At 45.9% G+C, this 16,156-nt stretch overlaps 5 protein-coding genes across 5 annotated transcripts; 2 read left to right on the top strand and 3 right to left on the bottom strand.

Moving 5' to 3' along the window:
- Window positions 1-502: 502 nt before the first annotated feature.
- Window positions 503-2,497, top strand: F4812DRAFT_469768 (uncharacterized protein; the record flags this gene model as incomplete). Its single annotated transcript, XM_047938908.1, has 3 exons — window positions 503-1,588; window positions 1,655-2,018; window positions 2,084-2,497. The coding sequence occupies exons 1-3, from the start codon at window positions 1,245-1,247 to the stop codon at window positions 2,495-2,497; spliced, it is 1,122 nt and encodes a 373-aa protein (XP_047791988.1). The 5' UTR covers window positions 503-1,244.
- F4812DRAFT_298205 (uncharacterized protein) lies at window positions 2,348-4,111 on the bottom strand. Its single transcript, XM_047931205.1, has one exon. The coding sequence runs from the start codon at window positions 3,760-3,762 to the stop codon at window positions 2,653-2,655; it is 1,110 nt and encodes a 369-aa protein (XP_047791987.1). The 5' UTR covers window positions 3,763-4,111; the 3' UTR covers window positions 2,348-2,652.
- A 1-nt stretch (window position 4,112) lies between these two features.
- On the bottom strand, window positions 4,113-7,344 carry F4812DRAFT_298242 (MFS general substrate transporter). The gene is made up of 13 exons (XM_047931207.1): window positions 6,579-7,344; window positions 6,382-6,518; window positions 6,251-6,324; window positions 6,180-6,188; window positions 6,025-6,122; window positions 5,843-5,963; window positions 5,420-5,775; window positions 5,320-5,348; window positions 5,123-5,253; window positions 4,925-5,047; window positions 4,647-4,869; window positions 4,481-4,586; window positions 4,113-4,412 (listed from the first exon to the last, which is right to left on the bottom strand). Exons 1-13 carry the CDS (start codon window positions 6,820-6,822, stop codon window positions 4,342-4,344), a joined length of 1,722 nt encoding a protein of 573 aa, XP_047791986.1. The 5' UTR covers window positions 6,823-7,344; the 3' UTR covers window positions 4,113-4,341.
- A 1-nt stretch (window position 7,345) lies between these two features.
- F4812DRAFT_298241 (cytochrome P450) lies at window positions 7,346-9,385 on the bottom strand. The gene is made up of 3 exons (XM_047931206.1): window positions 8,900-9,385; window positions 8,032-8,839; window positions 7,346-7,956 (listed from the first exon to the last, which is right to left on the bottom strand). Exons 1-3 carry the CDS (start codon window positions 9,279-9,281, stop codon window positions 7,548-7,550), a joined length of 1,599 nt encoding a protein of 532 aa, XP_047791985.1. The 5' UTR covers window positions 9,282-9,385; the 3' UTR covers window positions 7,346-7,547.
- Window positions 9,386-13,933: 4,548 nt separating this feature from the next.
- Window positions 13,934-16,134, top strand: F4812DRAFT_419890 (uncharacterized protein). Its single transcript, XM_047933395.1, has one exon. It carries the CDS (start codon window positions 13,994-13,996, stop codon window positions 15,695-15,697), a length of 1,704 nt encoding a protein of 567 aa, XP_047791984.1. The 5' UTR covers window positions 13,934-13,993; the 3' UTR covers window positions 15,698-16,134.
- The last annotated feature ends 22 nt before the right edge of the window (window positions 16,135-16,156 follow it).

The raw sequence follows: 16,156 nt of genomic DNA, 5'->3' as shown, positions 1-16,156 counted from the left end.
CGAAATCGGGCGATGCGAAAAAGTGACGAAGGCATCAATGTAAAGGATCATATTTTTCCTGATAGATCAGCGGGGAAAGGGAGATTCATCTGGGGAGCATCAACCAAGCTTCGAGGTCGATCCGCATGATAAGCTAGGCCCGGCCGCAGGGTATGAAGACCACGAGGACTCCTCTGTGTACACGTCTTTATCTCCGTTATCGGGTGTCGTGCCGTATTCCAAATTCTAGCAACGGAGATAATGTCGCATAGAAACATGGGCATGTCATGGCTAGGCTACACAGACAAGACTGGGGATGCAGAAGGTCGATTGCAGGTTCCAATCAGGGTTAGTGTTATGATGTGTCTATTAATAAGACTTGAGTGGGCTATTTTTGACGTTCACGATATGGGAGGTTATCCTGTTGTGAAACAGAACATATAGTATATACGGCTATAAACACGTGGAAATATATGACCTTTAAATGTTAAACGAGCTTTCAGAATATATTTTCATTGAAATTTATTTTACTTGAATGACACGTACCTCCTGGCGAGTCCTTAGAACAGCTATCCACACCCTTACTTGTTTTAACCCGAAAGTGTGAAGGCTTATCTAGACTGGTTTTCGGGATTCGGTTTCTTCTCCCTATGATCTGTCGGGTTGCACATCGCGGCTCTTCCTTTCCCAGGTGGCATCGCATCTAGTTTGGATGCCGCTTTAGTTACGTCCGGTAACGCTGGGGTTGCCCCTCCACACCTTTCAGGTCGATAACTCCTTCATCAGGTCCAACCACGTAGCAATGCAAAAAGCTCCTATCGAGATAGAATTTGTAACTAATTTGCTGATTGGAGAAATACATAACACAAGGATGGTGGTTCCACCGTGGTGCTGCTTTATCTCGGAGACGCTGGCGTGCTGGGCGACAGGCAAACTCATGTCTTGCCTATCTATCGTCACAATACCCAACCTTGGACTGGATTCGCCATGGATGATTTCCGCGACGTGGTTTTCGGGGTTCAGTTGCCTTGGTATTGGCGACATGGAGAAAACTATTGATTAGAATCAAGAGCTTGGAGATAAGGTCGGATCGAACCCTGGGCAGGCCTCACGATGATAAATGCCGGCCATGAAGGCGTTTTCCTGACACCATCATTATCCAGACAGCATCCATCATCAACTCTGGCTCTACACAACTGCCCCTCCTCCTAGTAGAAGGGTGTCTGCTTATTGATACAGATTTTATCTGTCTTTGCATATCCAACATGGCAGCGACAGCAGTAATGCCAGCTTCTAGGTCCCCTATCCACACCAAACGAAACTGGACCCCAATAATCAAGGCACCTGAGCTGTCACAGCTGGGAAACGATGATTTCAACCCCGCGCGACACCTGTCTTTCAAGGAATGCCCGAAGGTGTATACCATGAAGGACCTAGGCTTTCCCGAAGATACTGGAATATCTCCGGTTGCCGTCTCAGAGCCTTTCCCACTTTTCACGGAAGAAGCCGTGATGAGGATGAGAAAAGAGGTCCTGAGCCCTGAGATCCTTAGCAACTGTCAGTACTCTAGTAACTTGGCGCAATGTCAACTAAGAGGATTTGCGAACAAGTAAGTCTGACATGCTACTCCCTGGTCCATATAAAACCTGTGCCCCTAGCTAATTCGATAATTTAGGTATGCGCCTTTCGTATACGACGTGTGGAAGAGCCCAGAAACACTAGCGATCATCTCCAAGATTGCAGGTATCGACCTGGTGACAGAGATGGACTTCGAGATCGGCCACATTAATATTTCCGTTAAATCCGAGAAAGAGAAGGAGGAGGAAATCCGAGCGTTCAATGAACGTGCCCAGTACGAGTCTGATGAGGGCATTTCAGGGTGTCCCTGGGAGGATGATAAACCCATAGTAGATTGGCATACTGACAGTTACCCCTTTGTCTGCGTGACGATGCTTAGCGACTGCACGACCATGATTGGTGGCGAGACAGCGCTTCGCACTGGTACCGACGAAGTTATGAAAGTGCGAGGCCCACAAATGGTGAGAAATTCGCAAAACCCCCTTTCCAGAGGTGGTGAAGATGGCCACTGACCTTCAATGAACAGGGTTGTGCAGTAGTTCTTCAGGGTCGGTACATCGAACACCAGGCACTACGAGCGCTCGGAACAGCGGAACGAATAAGCATGGTGACTTCGTTCCGACCGCGATGTCCAACAGTGCGCGACGACACGGTCTTAACCACAGTAAGGCCTATCTCTAACCTCCTGGAGCTATATAACCAGTTCAGCGAGTACCGCCTCGAGATACTAGAAGAGCGTATCCGTCAGCAGCTAAAGGAGTTGCGAGAAGCCAACAGCGCTGGTCGCAAGGTTGCCACGCGCAAACTCAAGGCATTTTTTGAGGAACAAGAAAAGTTCCTGGCACATATGAACCGCGAGATGGTTGATGATGAAGAGGTCGTTATCGGATGCGTTGATGATAGTCACCTTCTCAAGAAGACAGCGGCTAAGAAAGCCTAAATAGAGTCTGAGAAGCCTGTTTGTGTTTCAGGGGTTGAAGGAGTTATGAGTTGGTATATTCAGTTTGTCAATTACTTTGTATCCAGGTAGGCATGTAACTAGCGATGAGGTGTATTGTAGGTAGCTTAAAGTATTTTATCCTACTCCTTTCCAGCTTAGGTCCCTAGTTGATAAGGAGGGGGTTGCTCCATGGCGTATGCTGGGTCATCCAAATGACCGTAAGCGACACGTTCAAATATAGCCTGTCTTGCATTTTGCAGCTCTTCTCTGGCCCTTTTGAGCGATTCCGTGTGCAAGATCAAGTCTTGCTCGGCGTCTTGATGTCTGGCTTTGGCCAAGGTTAACTGATGGCGTAGGCTATCGCGGGCTCGATAAAGACCTGCGCGGGAATCCTTGATCTTGTCGTGGAAAGCCATGTCGCTGAATATATTATCGAAGAATACATCGCCTAATAAACTGCCCTGTGCGATGCCGACAGCTGGTAGATCTTGTACTTTTTGAGATGCGCGCTGTGCTTGTCGGACAAGCGACAGCATCTGACCTAGTTGGCTTTCAGCTTTATCCAGTGCGTTGCGCTCCATCATATCGCTCAAGGTACCGCCGCCGAACATATCCATTCGGCTATGGCTCAGGGCTTCTTCGGTGTAATTTAGTGCCTTGTAAACTCGTTCTTGAGCTTCTGTTAGGAGGTGCACAACGTGTTGTTCTGTTTCCACCACCATGCGAGCGTTTTGGTAAGATTTCAAACAATTCCTGGCGTTTTCCTCTAAACGGTCTTCGTCAGGAAAGGCTGGTGTCGGTCCCTGGAAAATGCTATCGTAGAGATTGTCAAGTTGCTGCTGGGCTTCGGTATGACGATTCAGCTCGACCTCCAAATCGCTCTGGACTTCTATGGCTTTGGAGCGCATTTCTCTAAGATGCTCTTCCATCTCTTTAGCTTGCCGCTCTTGTTGTAGGACAGCGAAATATTCTTTTTCTTCCTTCTCAGCTTTGGCCTCGAACTTATCAGTCTTACCACTAACACGATATGCGAAACGCTTCATAACCGAATCTCGATATTTCTGGTGCTCTTTCAATTCTTTAGCTCGTTGTTTATCAAGCCGAGAGATGCGCTCTCGAATAGCAGAAAGTTCATTGTTGAGATCATCCACATGGCGTCTGTGCTGCTCCAAGGCCGGCTGTGCGTGATCGGTCTCGGAGAGAATAGCTAATAGCTCGCTGTTGCGAGGGGCTGATGCTCTGATCTTATTTGTGATAGAACTCATGATTGATATTATTTAGTACTATTCGGTATTATTTGGATGAATGAAGACTGATGGAAAATATTCTGGGGTTTATTGTTACTTATAAGTCTTGCATGTATTTTTCTCAAGCTACCGTCAAAATGGGTTGATTCATAGGATAATCCTAGCATAATCCAGGCACTGCCGCTATGTTAAGGCAACCGTTCAGACGCCAACCAATTAACTTTAACAATTTGAACATAGCCTTAGTGTTACGAGAAGTCTTGGCTTACATATCTGCTGGCTTTAAACGTTTTTTTTTTTTTTCAAAGGAGGAATTCGATAGGTAATAACCTTGGAAATTACATAACGCGATTGTTCCCCGAACTTGGAAAGATGTGTAGTGCACTAACACCTAAGGCTCTTTTCAGTTACTTCTATGTGACAGGCTGAACAGCTATAATTGTGGCTGTGTTAACAACAATGGCCGCGTGTGGCCAGGGGGCTACGTAGGGTGGCGGTAGGAATTTGGTGTAAAAAGGCCTCCCCCACACCGACGTCATACTAGACTTCCTTTACCTTTTAGGTGCTTACATCGCGGTCGCAATACAGATACCTCTATCAACCTAATTTTCTACTTCTCATCAACAGCGCGCATACTATCGCAAGTACGGCACAGAGCAACGAAATTCCTACTTTATATTAGTACCAATTAAATCTTACTCACTTAAAGGAAAGTTTTTCTTTGTCAGTTCCTTACCATGGCTATACTCGAGTCCGCGAACATAAGCTTCCGAAACTGCTTGAGCTATTCGTCGTGGGGCTTCATCTAGATAATCGATCCGCGCGGTGGCTTGCTTGATGATCTTATCCATATTGTTAGTCTGAGAAGGACACTTATTGAATTCGAAGTCTTTATCAATTACCTCTTCGGCCTCGGTTTTCTCCACGCCAAGTTCGCGTAACTTCGCCGCCAATTCCGCGGGCATCGTCGTCTGCATTACCGCATTACAGGCTGCCATACCTAGGATCGACCCAACTGGTGCCGAAAGATACAGGCCCGATGTTGCCATGGCCTTATCCGCGGGATTTATCGCCGCTTGCAGAGCAACAAAAACTGCATTTGCTGAAATACCGGTGCCGAAGCCTCTACAACCATTCAGTAACCAAACGTGCGCATACGTTGTAGCACAGTCAGACTCACCCAGGAAAGATGTATAATGACTCTAACCAGTTGGTTTTACCATTCCATCTCAATATTAAGAGCCCGTAACAGATGAAAGAAATAATACCGGCGAAAACTATCGGTGCCTTGAAATACCCGGTCCTGTAGTATCACAGACTGTTAACCATTATCCAGGTACAATAGCCGAGATAAGATTTCTCGGTAAAGATTATTTACCTCCTTATCCACGCGCCAGTGATCAGACCTCCAATAGTATTACCAATGACGGCTGGTATAAGGTGGGCTCCAGCGACAGTGCTAGAAGATCTTTTTGTTACCTGAAAATAAAGAGGGACGGAGACCATCATCTAGGTATTCATGTAAGCACTTTCTCAGCTTCACTCAATTCCTCAACTTTAGTTTGGGTGACATACCCCTACTTGCGCGGCCGTTTGCAGAAGCACTATAACGTTATTAGCCAACAACCACAAGGTCCTTCAATGGAACCTCTAACAGAAGGCAATGTTTACGTACTGATAAGGTAGCTGAAAACCACATCTCGATTTCTCAATAACCTTAGCGGGAAAATAGGCTCTTTTGCCCATCGTATTTCTGCGACTGCAAATAGCGCTAGAAGGACCGCTCCCAGTGTAAAGAGTGATAGGACAATCGGGCTCCCCCATGGCACCTTTTGCCCAGCAATCTTCAGGGGTAGAAGGATGGACAGAAGACCACCCCCTAAAAGACTAGCCCCTAGGAAATCTATCCTAGCCAGTCGATTCTTCGTACTTTCACCATTAGTTCGGCTTCGTTCTGGTGTTAAGTTGGGAAGTGTCATCCCGCAGAGGACCATGGCGAGCAAGAATATCGGTGCTTGGCCTAAGAATGACCTGGAAACCATTAGGTATAAATCATGATTACCTATTCTAGTAATTCATCGTTGTTTCTTAAACTCACCATCTCCATCCAATAGTATCAGCGAGAAGCCCTCCGGTAGGGCCACCTAGACTTCGGCCGACAGTAGCCACCACATTGAGATAACTCTGCCATGAAGCCACATCTCTTAAAGGGGCCAAATCTACATCGCAATGAGTTCTTCATGCTATTTACCCCTCTTCACGCGAGGGTTTAACACGTACCGGTTATAATAATTGCAGCTAACGTCATTATACCAGACCCTCCGGAGCCGGAAATCACGCGCCCGACTATGACTTGCCACATCGACTGGCCAACGCCGCTATATGCGCACTCATAGTAAGCCTATATTCCAAAATATTCATTCGGAAGCTCTTACATTAGAACCCTGAAAACATTCAGTAGGTTAGTTATATCCTCTTGTATCACATACAGCGGGAGTAGACATACGAGCCAGCAGCAAACAAAGCATACGAAGTTAACAGGACAGATTTGCGACCGTATATATCGCTTAATTTGCCGTACTATTGTCATGCCGTTAGATCCATTGCTTGCGTAGTGGCGGTGGTAAACAAGCTCACAAGCGATTGGGTTGCCGCTCCTGCGAGTAAGAAGCTAATAAATATCCATGTGGAGTTTTCAAGATCGTTGAATTCAGATGCTATCACGGGATGCGTCGCTATTACCAATGAGCCATCCGCATTCCCTGTGAACACTCCTACCACCAAGACTTTAGCAGATAATTCGAAACTTATAGTCTTGGAAGCCCACGACTAACCAATCAGTAGAGTAAGAACAACTCTGGAGATAAACTTATGGCTGTAAGTTTTTCGCACAGGTTCCTCTGGAATTACAGCCTGGTCGCATCGTTCCTGGTCAGGTTCAGCAGAAGTGCCATATACCGACGGGGACGAAGAATTGTCTATGAAGCTGTTGTTAGAAGATCCGTCATTAGAGCTGTCAGTTTCTAACAGCCTCGTCCTCTCATCAATGAGAGATTTAGTCGTATCATCGCCCGCCATTTTTCCTCTGTAGATAGAAAGAATCCGACCGCAAATGGTCGTATGACAGCCAATACCTAGAGATCAAAGCTCATGAAGTAAAGCAGATGAGATAATGATAAATGAAAAGAAACCCATAGGAGATAAAGATTACATACATGCGACTGGGCGCGTCGCAATCTTCCGTTCCGGATACTGTCCAGTCTACCTACATCGTACAGCTAGATACCTATCTCCAAGTCGGCACTGAGGTCCGTGTTTGGCTAGAGCCGGGAGCACGTCATGTCCCCGGCACAGCACATCATTAACAACCACTACAACCTGAACATGACCTCAGGTATGCAACGGAGCGCGGAAGTGAAATATTCCATTCTAATTGATTCGCTAAAGAAGGATTAATATAACAAACCTTAGGACGTATGTACCTCATATACAATTTAATCAACTGCAACTATTCTATACAGAGGGAGAGCGGTAACCGACGTAATATCTATGCATGTAAGCGGTCTCTTTTTAATACACTGCCCAGTTCAAGTCCTAGCTTGCATAAGGCTTGAAGAAGTTTATAATGGTAAAAAACAGGTTTTCAAATTTATTGAGACATTAGGTGGAAGTGGATGAGAAAAAGTAAATGGTATATTCCAACGCTCTACGCTCAACCTAGATGCCTCAATGTAACTACCCGCCGATTTATACCCAATCATGTCCTTTTCAATATCCATCCGATGTACCCTTAACAACTTAATCTACATCTTAAGCTGATCCCGCACCTCAGCGTACCCAGACAGGATTTGCGCCGCCCTCTCGGTGCTTCGCGGCTGGAACTCGCAGGGGAACGGCAAAGGCTCCAAGATAACGTGGGCATTGGTGGCCTCGCTATCGAACTTCATATCTTCACCTGTTTGAGTACACCTCTTCTTACTTAGGTTGAACCCCCAAAGGACCCCCGCCCCCGTGACGAACATCTCGTCGTCTGCGATGTGCTGGCCCAGACACGTCCTACGGCCGAATCCGAAGGTGTGCATCCCTTTTCCTTCCCGCAAATTTGGGTATCGTGAGAGCGGCTCTTGATAGGTGGGCCATTCCTTCTCTAAGTACCGCTCAGGGTGGAAGTTCTCGGGATCTGGGTACTGTTCCGGTACGCGGTTCATACTCCTTGAAGAATGAAGTTAAATTAATAAGATAGCCCCCAATGTAGATGATTATTATCGTTGTCAAAATGTTACTTACCATTCGCATGCCATAACTATCGTGCCTTTCGTAATTTTCTCGCCCCTGAACTCGTCGTCTTGCTCCGCTTGATGAGGCACTCCGAGAGGTACACCGGATCGCCATCGAAGTGTCTCCTTTAGACACGCTCGAACCGTAGGCAAATTGGCCATATCCGCTGTTGTCGGCATGCGGTCACCGCAAACTCTGTCGATTTCTTCCTGGGCTTTCCTCTGCCATTCGGGATGTAACAGCATAGCCATTAGGAAGAATAACATTGGCCCACTAATAGTCACGACACCCACTAGGTTCTGGAACCCAAGCATGCAGCTCGCGAACTCCTCTTCTTGGGGGGTCTGCTCCAGGCCGATGTTGCCTTGCTCCTGGAGACCTGTGAAGTACCGGCTGGACCACGTGTCTTTGGGTAGCTCGCCATTCAGATGCCTTCTCTTCGCCGTATGGTAAGAACCAAGCCACCACGCTCGCTGTTCATCTTCGCGGGCCCTTTCCGACTGCTTCCACGGGTTCAGCGCCCAAGGTATGGCCCATAAGGGCGTTACCGTGTTAACGATCGGTCCCGACACGGACATCTGCGTCAGGGTGCGATCAGCACTGTCGCCATTTTCCTTGCCCTGCGATGCATCGTCCCATGCTAGCCGGCTCATTATGCGTCCGCAATGTTCCCGTGCATTAGCGTGGAATTTTGCAGGATCGAGGAGAAGCATGGCCAAATATCGTTTAACTTCCGTCTCAATCACTCCAAAGAAGTGGGCTCGATGGAAATCAGCCATCGCGGCGTGAACCCACTTCCGTTGACGAGTCCAGATGTCTTACGGTGAACTAGTTAGCGTCTGATAGTAATATATGGTAATGAAGAGGGCTCCCATACCGTGCCTATCCATTAATGCAACGTAACCTGGCCCAGTCTTGTGGTCGAAAAGAGCTCTAATCTGAGGACGGCCGGAATAGATGTGGCCTCGTTTGACGAGAAGCTCTTCGGCGATCTTGGGATCCGAAATGATAATAAACTGCTGGCCCAGCATGCTCGTCCTGTATATGGGGCCATATATATCGGCCCACTCCTTGAACTTCTTCCACATGCAAAACCTATCGAGGTCATGGACTCTCCCGACAATAGGGAATTGCTGAGGCCCAGGAATGGTCTTGGTTGATCCATTGCCCTTTCGCGTCCAAGAGAGGATCTGGCGAAGGGCAGAAAATAGGAGGCTAGGAACAGCCAGATAGAGAATAACTAGTCGAACGCCTTCCATCTTTGCGAGCTCTTATATCAGGGATCGGTGCTTATGAGACAGTAACGATGCTCCTGAAGCATGAAAGCAAGTGAAATAAACAGACCGGCTATCTACCTAACTTATAGAGAGCGTCGGTAGGCAGGCTAGGTGCAGTGAGCCTTATGTAGATTTGATACAGTCCATATTTGGTTTTCTGGGTTCAGTCCGAACCCCCTTCTGATTCCGGATGCAGCCCCCGCACCAGAATGGCAGAGTAATACCTCACGACAACTCTTTTTTTACCGAGATTCGATACGTTCCATCGGATCACACTGTAACCCCGGTCACCTTAATTCCGCATCACCACTTCGTTGCTGTATTTTTTATTTTTTTTCACAGCAAAACATCCCCACTATCTTGTTTATGAGGCTGATATCAATCGTGCAGTAAAAGCAAGAGGAAAATCCTTTCAAATCCTCGGTCGTGCCATGCATATTACAAATAACAGTCATTGATAGAGGAGATAAGATGATCATTGGTCATATGTTTCCACGTGAGTTTACATATTATGCAATGTTCAATTGGCTACGGTCAACTCTGAATTGTCTATCAGTTCGCAGTGAAGCCACACGAGAATTACCCTTGTTTACCGATGTCCGGCGAGCTAGGAGGCCAACATAATCGATCGAGTCATTGATTAGATCAACTATGGATATGTTAACAGGTATAGGAAAAACGATGACTAGTTTCACAAGTTTGTTAGTTGACTTATCTGGTTGCAGCAATCTAGAATACCAAGACCTTAGATAGCTGATTCTAAGCTGTACGTATGAGAAACCGCCGAGTTGGTTGGAATGTAAATTCGCTCCACGGCCAAAGGATTGGAATTTGCCGCCAAAATTGCAAGATGGTATCATCGATCTGTCACATGAAATATTTCTTCATCGGAAAACTTATTACCTTGGGGATGTCCGGCCGTCGTGAATGATCCTATTGGAACTTGTATGAGGTTGTCTGCAGTTTGTTCGTAGTGTTACAAAAAAAAGTCTGCAACTATTCGACTATACGTTGGATTCCCGTCTCTCGAGCTAATGAGAACTCATTATAGGAGCCATGGTGGAATTTCTCTCTTACCTAATTGTCATCGGACATCAAATAGACCAGGCTGATTCTGCAGTCACACCGGTTGCACCTCCATGCACTACAACATCATCGTGTCATTTGAGGCTGATAGAGGTGGGTCTGAACTAATGCTAAAGCACAGAAGAGGAGTTTACCATTGCGGCCCGAGGATAGTTTCTTTCAGCTCGTGTTACCATGAAGATCGGACGTCTTAGCTATACCCACCCGAGTATCGTGAAGTATCATGAGTCTTTCGGTTAACCCAGTTTCAACTTATGTCTAATTATGGCTTATAAGCTAAAGATTGTAAATGATGCCATGGTAAACAAGCTTTTAAAAATATGAAGAACGAAATTGAAGAAATTAATAAAGAGTACCTACCTAGGTAGGTAGGCAGGTACTCTTAATGAAATTGCAAATTCCTTCCCCAGCCACCGCCACCGGAACATGCACAGGTCCCTTCAAAAAGGGATCTAAATTACTCTGCAGAAATTCTGCACCAGAACTTTGACATGGCTAGCACAGCAGGCTGCACATTATCGTGGTCAGTTGAGCAATATTGAGTGTATCTTTGCCGTCTGAGTCAATTCGCTCATGCGACTAGAAATCTGGTTGGTCGAAAACGAAGAGATGGTTACACAACGACATGGTTCAGTTCTCGACCAACATATCTGAGCCGTGAGGGAGGAGGGTAGGGCCGCCGTTTTCGTGTCCCCAAATGAAAAAAAAAAAAAAAAAAAATGTTGTGTCCGGTCAAAACGGGATCCAAGAACCCATGCTCCCGGACTATTATGCTTAAGCCTTCATATGGAAGCGTGTGCCGATAGAGTGAAATCAATCTCACTTATTGGGCGATTCTATTATACGTTATGACATGCAGTTGTGCTACCGGGAGGTGACATGATGTTGATGATAACAAATGCCTAATGACATGCCGGCTTGGCAATCAGCAAAAGAGTCTCGCCCAAGCCATCTTTGCCCAGCCGGGGCACCGGTCGTTAACCGGGCGCATGGCTTTTAGACTCCGCTTCCAAAAATAACGCCACCCAATCATGTGTGTGGGCATATACGAGGAGCTAGCGATGAATGAATCCATCCGGCATTAACAAGGGTTGGTTAGGAGGGAGAATTCATGAAGGGACCATTTCTATCTACGGTATCGTACGCTATATGCCTAGCTTTCCAAAGGGTAGCTATTTGAAGATAAATCCCAATCGAACTTAGTGTAGGTTTAACCCCCTTGTTCTAGGTAGGTAAATAATTTCCGCGTGGGATGACTCTATCGTCATAGTAGGTACTAACTCGTCCTGTCGAGGTGCAGCTACCTTAGCACCATGGTAGCACGCAGCTTTCGGAATATGTGTAACGTTATATGCAGAAGCCTTCTTCTCAAACAGCCATCGCTTAATCACATACTACCTAGGTAGGTACTCTGCAATTGGCTCGGCCATAGCTAAACGACGTCTAGTCCGGGGAGTTTAAATGATTGCAAACATGACTCGTGATTAACGTGGGCATACGGCGGCTCTCAGCTCCGAAACTAGCGAACTTCGGACTCTTCGTATTGCTGACCTTCGCGTCTGCACCACCGACTAGCATTCCAAATAGCTCCATAATGAGATAAGAAACTTCGAACTTGGCATGGTTGTGAAAAAAAAAAATGAAGCTGGAACGTGTCTACATGTAAGACGTATCCATCCATTGCAAAGAAATGCCGAAAAATGCTGTAAGAAGATATGAAATGCGCGCCGTTTATGGTCATACAATAGAGTAGAGAGACATGTATGAGCGATATCCAACTGCATCGAACCACTCTGAAAGGTAATTTTTCAGTTGCAAGATCATACGAGGAGTAATCATACGAAGAGCTTCGGATGTAGGTGAATGATGCTTACGACTTCAGAGAGATAATCTTCAGTGATAATTTACCGTTAGCTGCCTTGATATCGTACCGGGAACCCCGATGTTCACCTTTACTCAAAATAGCAGCTCATTATATATTGCGTGTTCAGCAAAACCCTGCGAATAACGAGCCGCGCTACCGCCTCACAAATCTCAAGTCCGTATCTTATCCCACGCACGAGCAATTATATATAGCTCCAAGGGTCCTATAAACTGGATAACTCAGATCTCTGTTTCCTCACAATTAGACACCTTTAAATCAATTCAACGTACTACCAGAGCACTATTAAAGAGGCCAATCTTTAGGTACTTTCTAAAAACTAAGCCAACACGTACCACATCCAGGTGTACCTTTCTGTACCGCTCTCTGTTTCCGAAGGGCCTGATTTGACCGAGGTCGAGCAGTCAACAGTCTTGTGCGATACTACACGGCAACCCCTATTTCGAGTTTAGCATAAGTGGGCCACTACAGCATGCCGGTTCTATGGTCTATTTTCAAACAAGATAAAACTATCTACCCTACCAAATTGACCCTTTTTATAAATATTGGAATGAAGATTTAATTTAACTCGAATATCTCTAAGGTAGCCCTGAAGTAATATTTTTATGATTTTTATTCGTGGAGTTATCATAGAGTGACAAGGCTGTCTTTTGGCATATAATGGAAGGTGGGTCGGAGGGTTATGGTACTAGGTTAGGTATAAAGATTTAGGTATGGAGCCGGAAATCCTATGGCGATCCGAAAGATAAACATTCCATATTCAACGTGCGCAATTGTTACATTATTCTGAGGATTGAAGCTGGAATCCATTTAGCTTCATAGGGTGACATATCCGTATTTGTCTAGGTTAACTACGGGGTTAAGAAATAACTTCTTGGCTTCTTTACTAGGTGCTTTAATACAACCAAGAAAAGTAGGTACGCTTACTCGGATTTCTTCCCTCGTACGTGGCTGATAGAGTCTTGGATAGCATCAGCTAAGGCAGCCGTCGTGCTAAGAAACGGGAAATGACTAGAATTTGGGCTAACGGAAAACGAGCCAGCCGGGAACTGAGAAAACATGGCCCACTGTGCGTCAATCTCAATGGCTTTATCCTTTCTAAGAAGGCGTAGCTGACTACAAAGCCTTCATCGAAGGGAGAGTATTTCAACTCTCCTAACACGATCTAGTTGGATATGGGCTTACACACAGGCTTACCTCTCTGAAAATCTACCAATCTGGGTACGTATTGTTGAAATGTTTTGAGAGGCTTATCCTAACATGACGGGCTTGTCTACCCAGCAATACTTCGATAGAATATGGCTTTGAAAGGCCGCTGTTATACTTTAGATATACGCCACCATGTCGACCCCTATCCTGTTACTCTGGTTCTCTTATACAATAGGAACCCAATGCATAATAAAACTTAAACATGATCATTCATGCAACAATGAAAAACCATCTATATTTTACAACCAGTTCATCAAATTTACATAGCATTTATGTTGAGAAACAATTTATTGTGTTAACATTATTCCAAAAGCAGCTTATAATACCAATATTGCCCCCACTGGTATCAGCGATATCTATGTGTATATCATCCACAAATCGTCGGATTTAACCATAATTACCTAGAACTATACTGCACTTGTTTCTACAGTTTAAGTATAAGTAAAGACTGTTGTAATTCTCTAATAATAGACAATATATCGATTAACGACATAGCTTAGGTACCTAACCTACCACCATGGAGCAACCCACCCCGACATCCATCATCGCATATATGCTAGATCATCCTGAGTTTCTCCAGCAACCCAATAACCTTGCGGTTATAGATGCGCGGGAGCATATATCAGCCCCCAAAGGATCACTCCCATCACCCCTATTCGTCTCCGCTATCCTGTACAAGGGTGCTAGCATCGATTTCATTCGCGCCCTGTTCACAGCGTTTGACAATGAAAGACTGAGTCAGGAAACATGGCATAGTCACCAGGGACCGTGGATACGAGAATCGCCGTTAGTAACAGCCGTCCGGGCAGGTCGGGCTGATGTCATCGAGTTGCTGCTGAAAAACTTTGTGGAACTCCTCACCTGGATGCAATTTCTGACGGAAGATGAAAACCCCGAGTTCAAGCTCACGAGAGAGGAGAGAGAAGATCGCGAGAGGAACAAGGTCCCTGCTACCAGGTCACCTCTAGCCAGACACTGCGTAACTGCTACAGATTGTGCTGTGCAGTTATACGGCGTTGAGAAAGACGATGAGGCTCGCGGGAAAATTTATCACTGCGCTCTGACTTTGGTCACCTATGGGACGTATTTGTCTCCCCTCACACCGCAACCCACAATGGCGTTAATTCCCAATAATCCGCCTCGTTTTGTTCTTACTACCCGCCTCATTACAGCAATGAATTTCGGGATGGACCATTATGTTATCGCAGTAATAAGACGAACATTGGCCCTGCCGCGACAAGAGCCTGACCGGCAAGCACTAGTTAGTGAGGGGCTTTATGATATTCTACTCAGGGCAGCGAAATCAGGGATACTCCCTGAGACCATCCGGGAGCTCCTGGACCTCACGTATAGTTCTGACGACGTGCTCGCACTTCTTCCCTTGGACATGGCGTCGAGCCCAAATCCCATTGCATTAGCTCTTACTTCCAATTCCGAGGGTGGGGACCTAGATGCTGTCAACATCTTAGAGATGCTGAAATATCCGCTCATGAAGCATGCGGCACGAGACCACCGCCCGTGGGAGGAGTACGCGGTTTGGCTGATAACCGACGACACTGTAACGAATGAGGCGGCGAAAGCAAAGCACATCTTATACTTCAAAGAGCACATGGAATACATCCAGAAGTTCCTCTTGAACAGGGTTCAGTTAAGTGCCCATCTCAGAGTACAGTTGATGAAGTACAGGACTTCTCTTGTGCGGCGCACACTCATGAACGGGAAAAGCGGCCTAGCTAATTTTGCCCATGCTGTGGAAAGCACTATGGCCTTCACCAATAGGGAATGGATGCACCGAGCGATTCTCTGTGGCAACGCCGGCGCAGTCGAGCTTATTGTTTCCGTATGGGGCGACGCGAACCTATCCCTAGAAACACAGTTGCCTCCGGTAGACCCGATAATGGGCTTTCCCGGGTGCGAACGTCCCAGATCGGGGTTGAACGACGCGGTTCGACTTCGACACTTGCAGGTGGTAATAGTGCTGCTAAAGGCGGGTGCTGATCCGAATTCTGTTGAACCAGAAGAATGGGCCGCTCTCTTGGACGAGCTAGAAAATGAAACTATGAGTAGATTCGACTTCATCAAGAAATATTTCCAATATGGATTTTTCGAATGGGGAACGCCGATCGTGAGCCAAGAGGAGATGATATATAACGAGGCTATTAGAGAGCAAGTGCGACTAATTACTTTGATTGCGCGTCGGCGATCTGACCCTGAGTATTAGAATCGAATACACGTGTAGCTAGATGGAAATATAATTTTAATATAGCCATAGGATATCAAAGCCCGAGAACCGATCTTCTCTTCTATTTCACCTTTGTGAGGTATTGTACAATTCCTTGCTGAACTTGGCATCTTTATTCGTACCAAAAGTTAGCCTCAATCGTGTAGGCTGAAAGATAGGGGTGAAAGATAGGGGTGGATATTCTCTCTAGGTCTAGGTAGGAGGTAATCTGTGAGAAACGATTAGCGCAATGATATAAACATGATGTAGTTAAAGAGTTGTTGCTAAAAAGAAAAAAGAAGAAAAAACAATTTCATAGGCTGTTTGACATATTCAAGGACATATATTTATCCCTTTGCCAAAGTAATAAAACATTCTAAAATATGACGAATGTAGATTTATTGGTGGAATGGCAGAATGGAGACGCGAAAAAAAAAAAGAAAAAAAAAAAGTCTCACT

Source organism: Daldinia caldariorum (genome assembly GCF_022478825.1).
Source record: "Daldinia caldariorum strain CBS 122874 unplaced genomic scaffold F4812scaffold_4, whole genome shotgun sequence".
In the NCBI taxonomy this organism is placed as follows: domain Eukaryota; kingdom Fungi; phylum Ascomycota; class Sordariomycetes; order Xylariales; family Hypoxylaceae; genus Daldinia; species Daldinia caldariorum.
This window is presented reverse-complemented; position numbering and strand designations above follow the sequence as displayed.

What these genes read in the sequence shown, in the direction of transcription:
- F4812DRAFT_298205 (XM_047931205.1), bottom strand. Translation starts at nt 3,762, where the DNA reads ATGAGTTCTATCACAAATAAGATCAGAGCATCAGCCCCTCGCAACAGC.
- F4812DRAFT_298242 (XM_047931207.1), bottom strand. Translation starts at nt 6,822, where the DNA reads ATGGCGGGCGATGATACGACTAAATCTCTCATTGATGAGAGGACGAGG. An exon ending in GGTTTTCAGCTACCTTATCA is followed by an intron (nt 5,349 to 5,419) that starts GTACGTAAACAT and finishes ATAACGTTATAG; the next exon opens with TGCTTCTGCAAACGGCCGCG. An exon ending in ACTGGCGCGTGGATAAGGAG is followed by an intron (nt 5,048 to 5,122) that starts GTAAATAATCTT and finishes GTGATACTACAG; the next exon opens with GACCGGGTATTTCAAGGCAC.
- F4812DRAFT_298241 (XM_047931206.1), bottom strand. Translation starts at nt 9,281, where the DNA reads ATGGAAGGCGTTCGACTAGTTATTCTCTATCTGGCTGTTCCTAGCCTC. An exon ending in TGCATTAATGGATAGGCACG is followed by an intron (nt 8,840 to 8,899) that starts GTATGGGAGCCC and finishes GTTCACCGTAAG; the next exon opens with ACATCTGGACTCGTCAACGG. An exon ending in ATAGTTATGGCATGCGAATG is followed by an intron (nt 7,957 to 8,031) that starts GTAAGTAACATT and finishes TCATTCTTCAAG; the next exon opens with GAGTATGAACCGCGTACCGG.
- F4812DRAFT_419890 (XM_047933395.1), top strand. Translation starts at nt 13,994, where the DNA reads ATGGAGCAACCCACCCCGACATCCATCATCGCATATATGCTAGATCAT.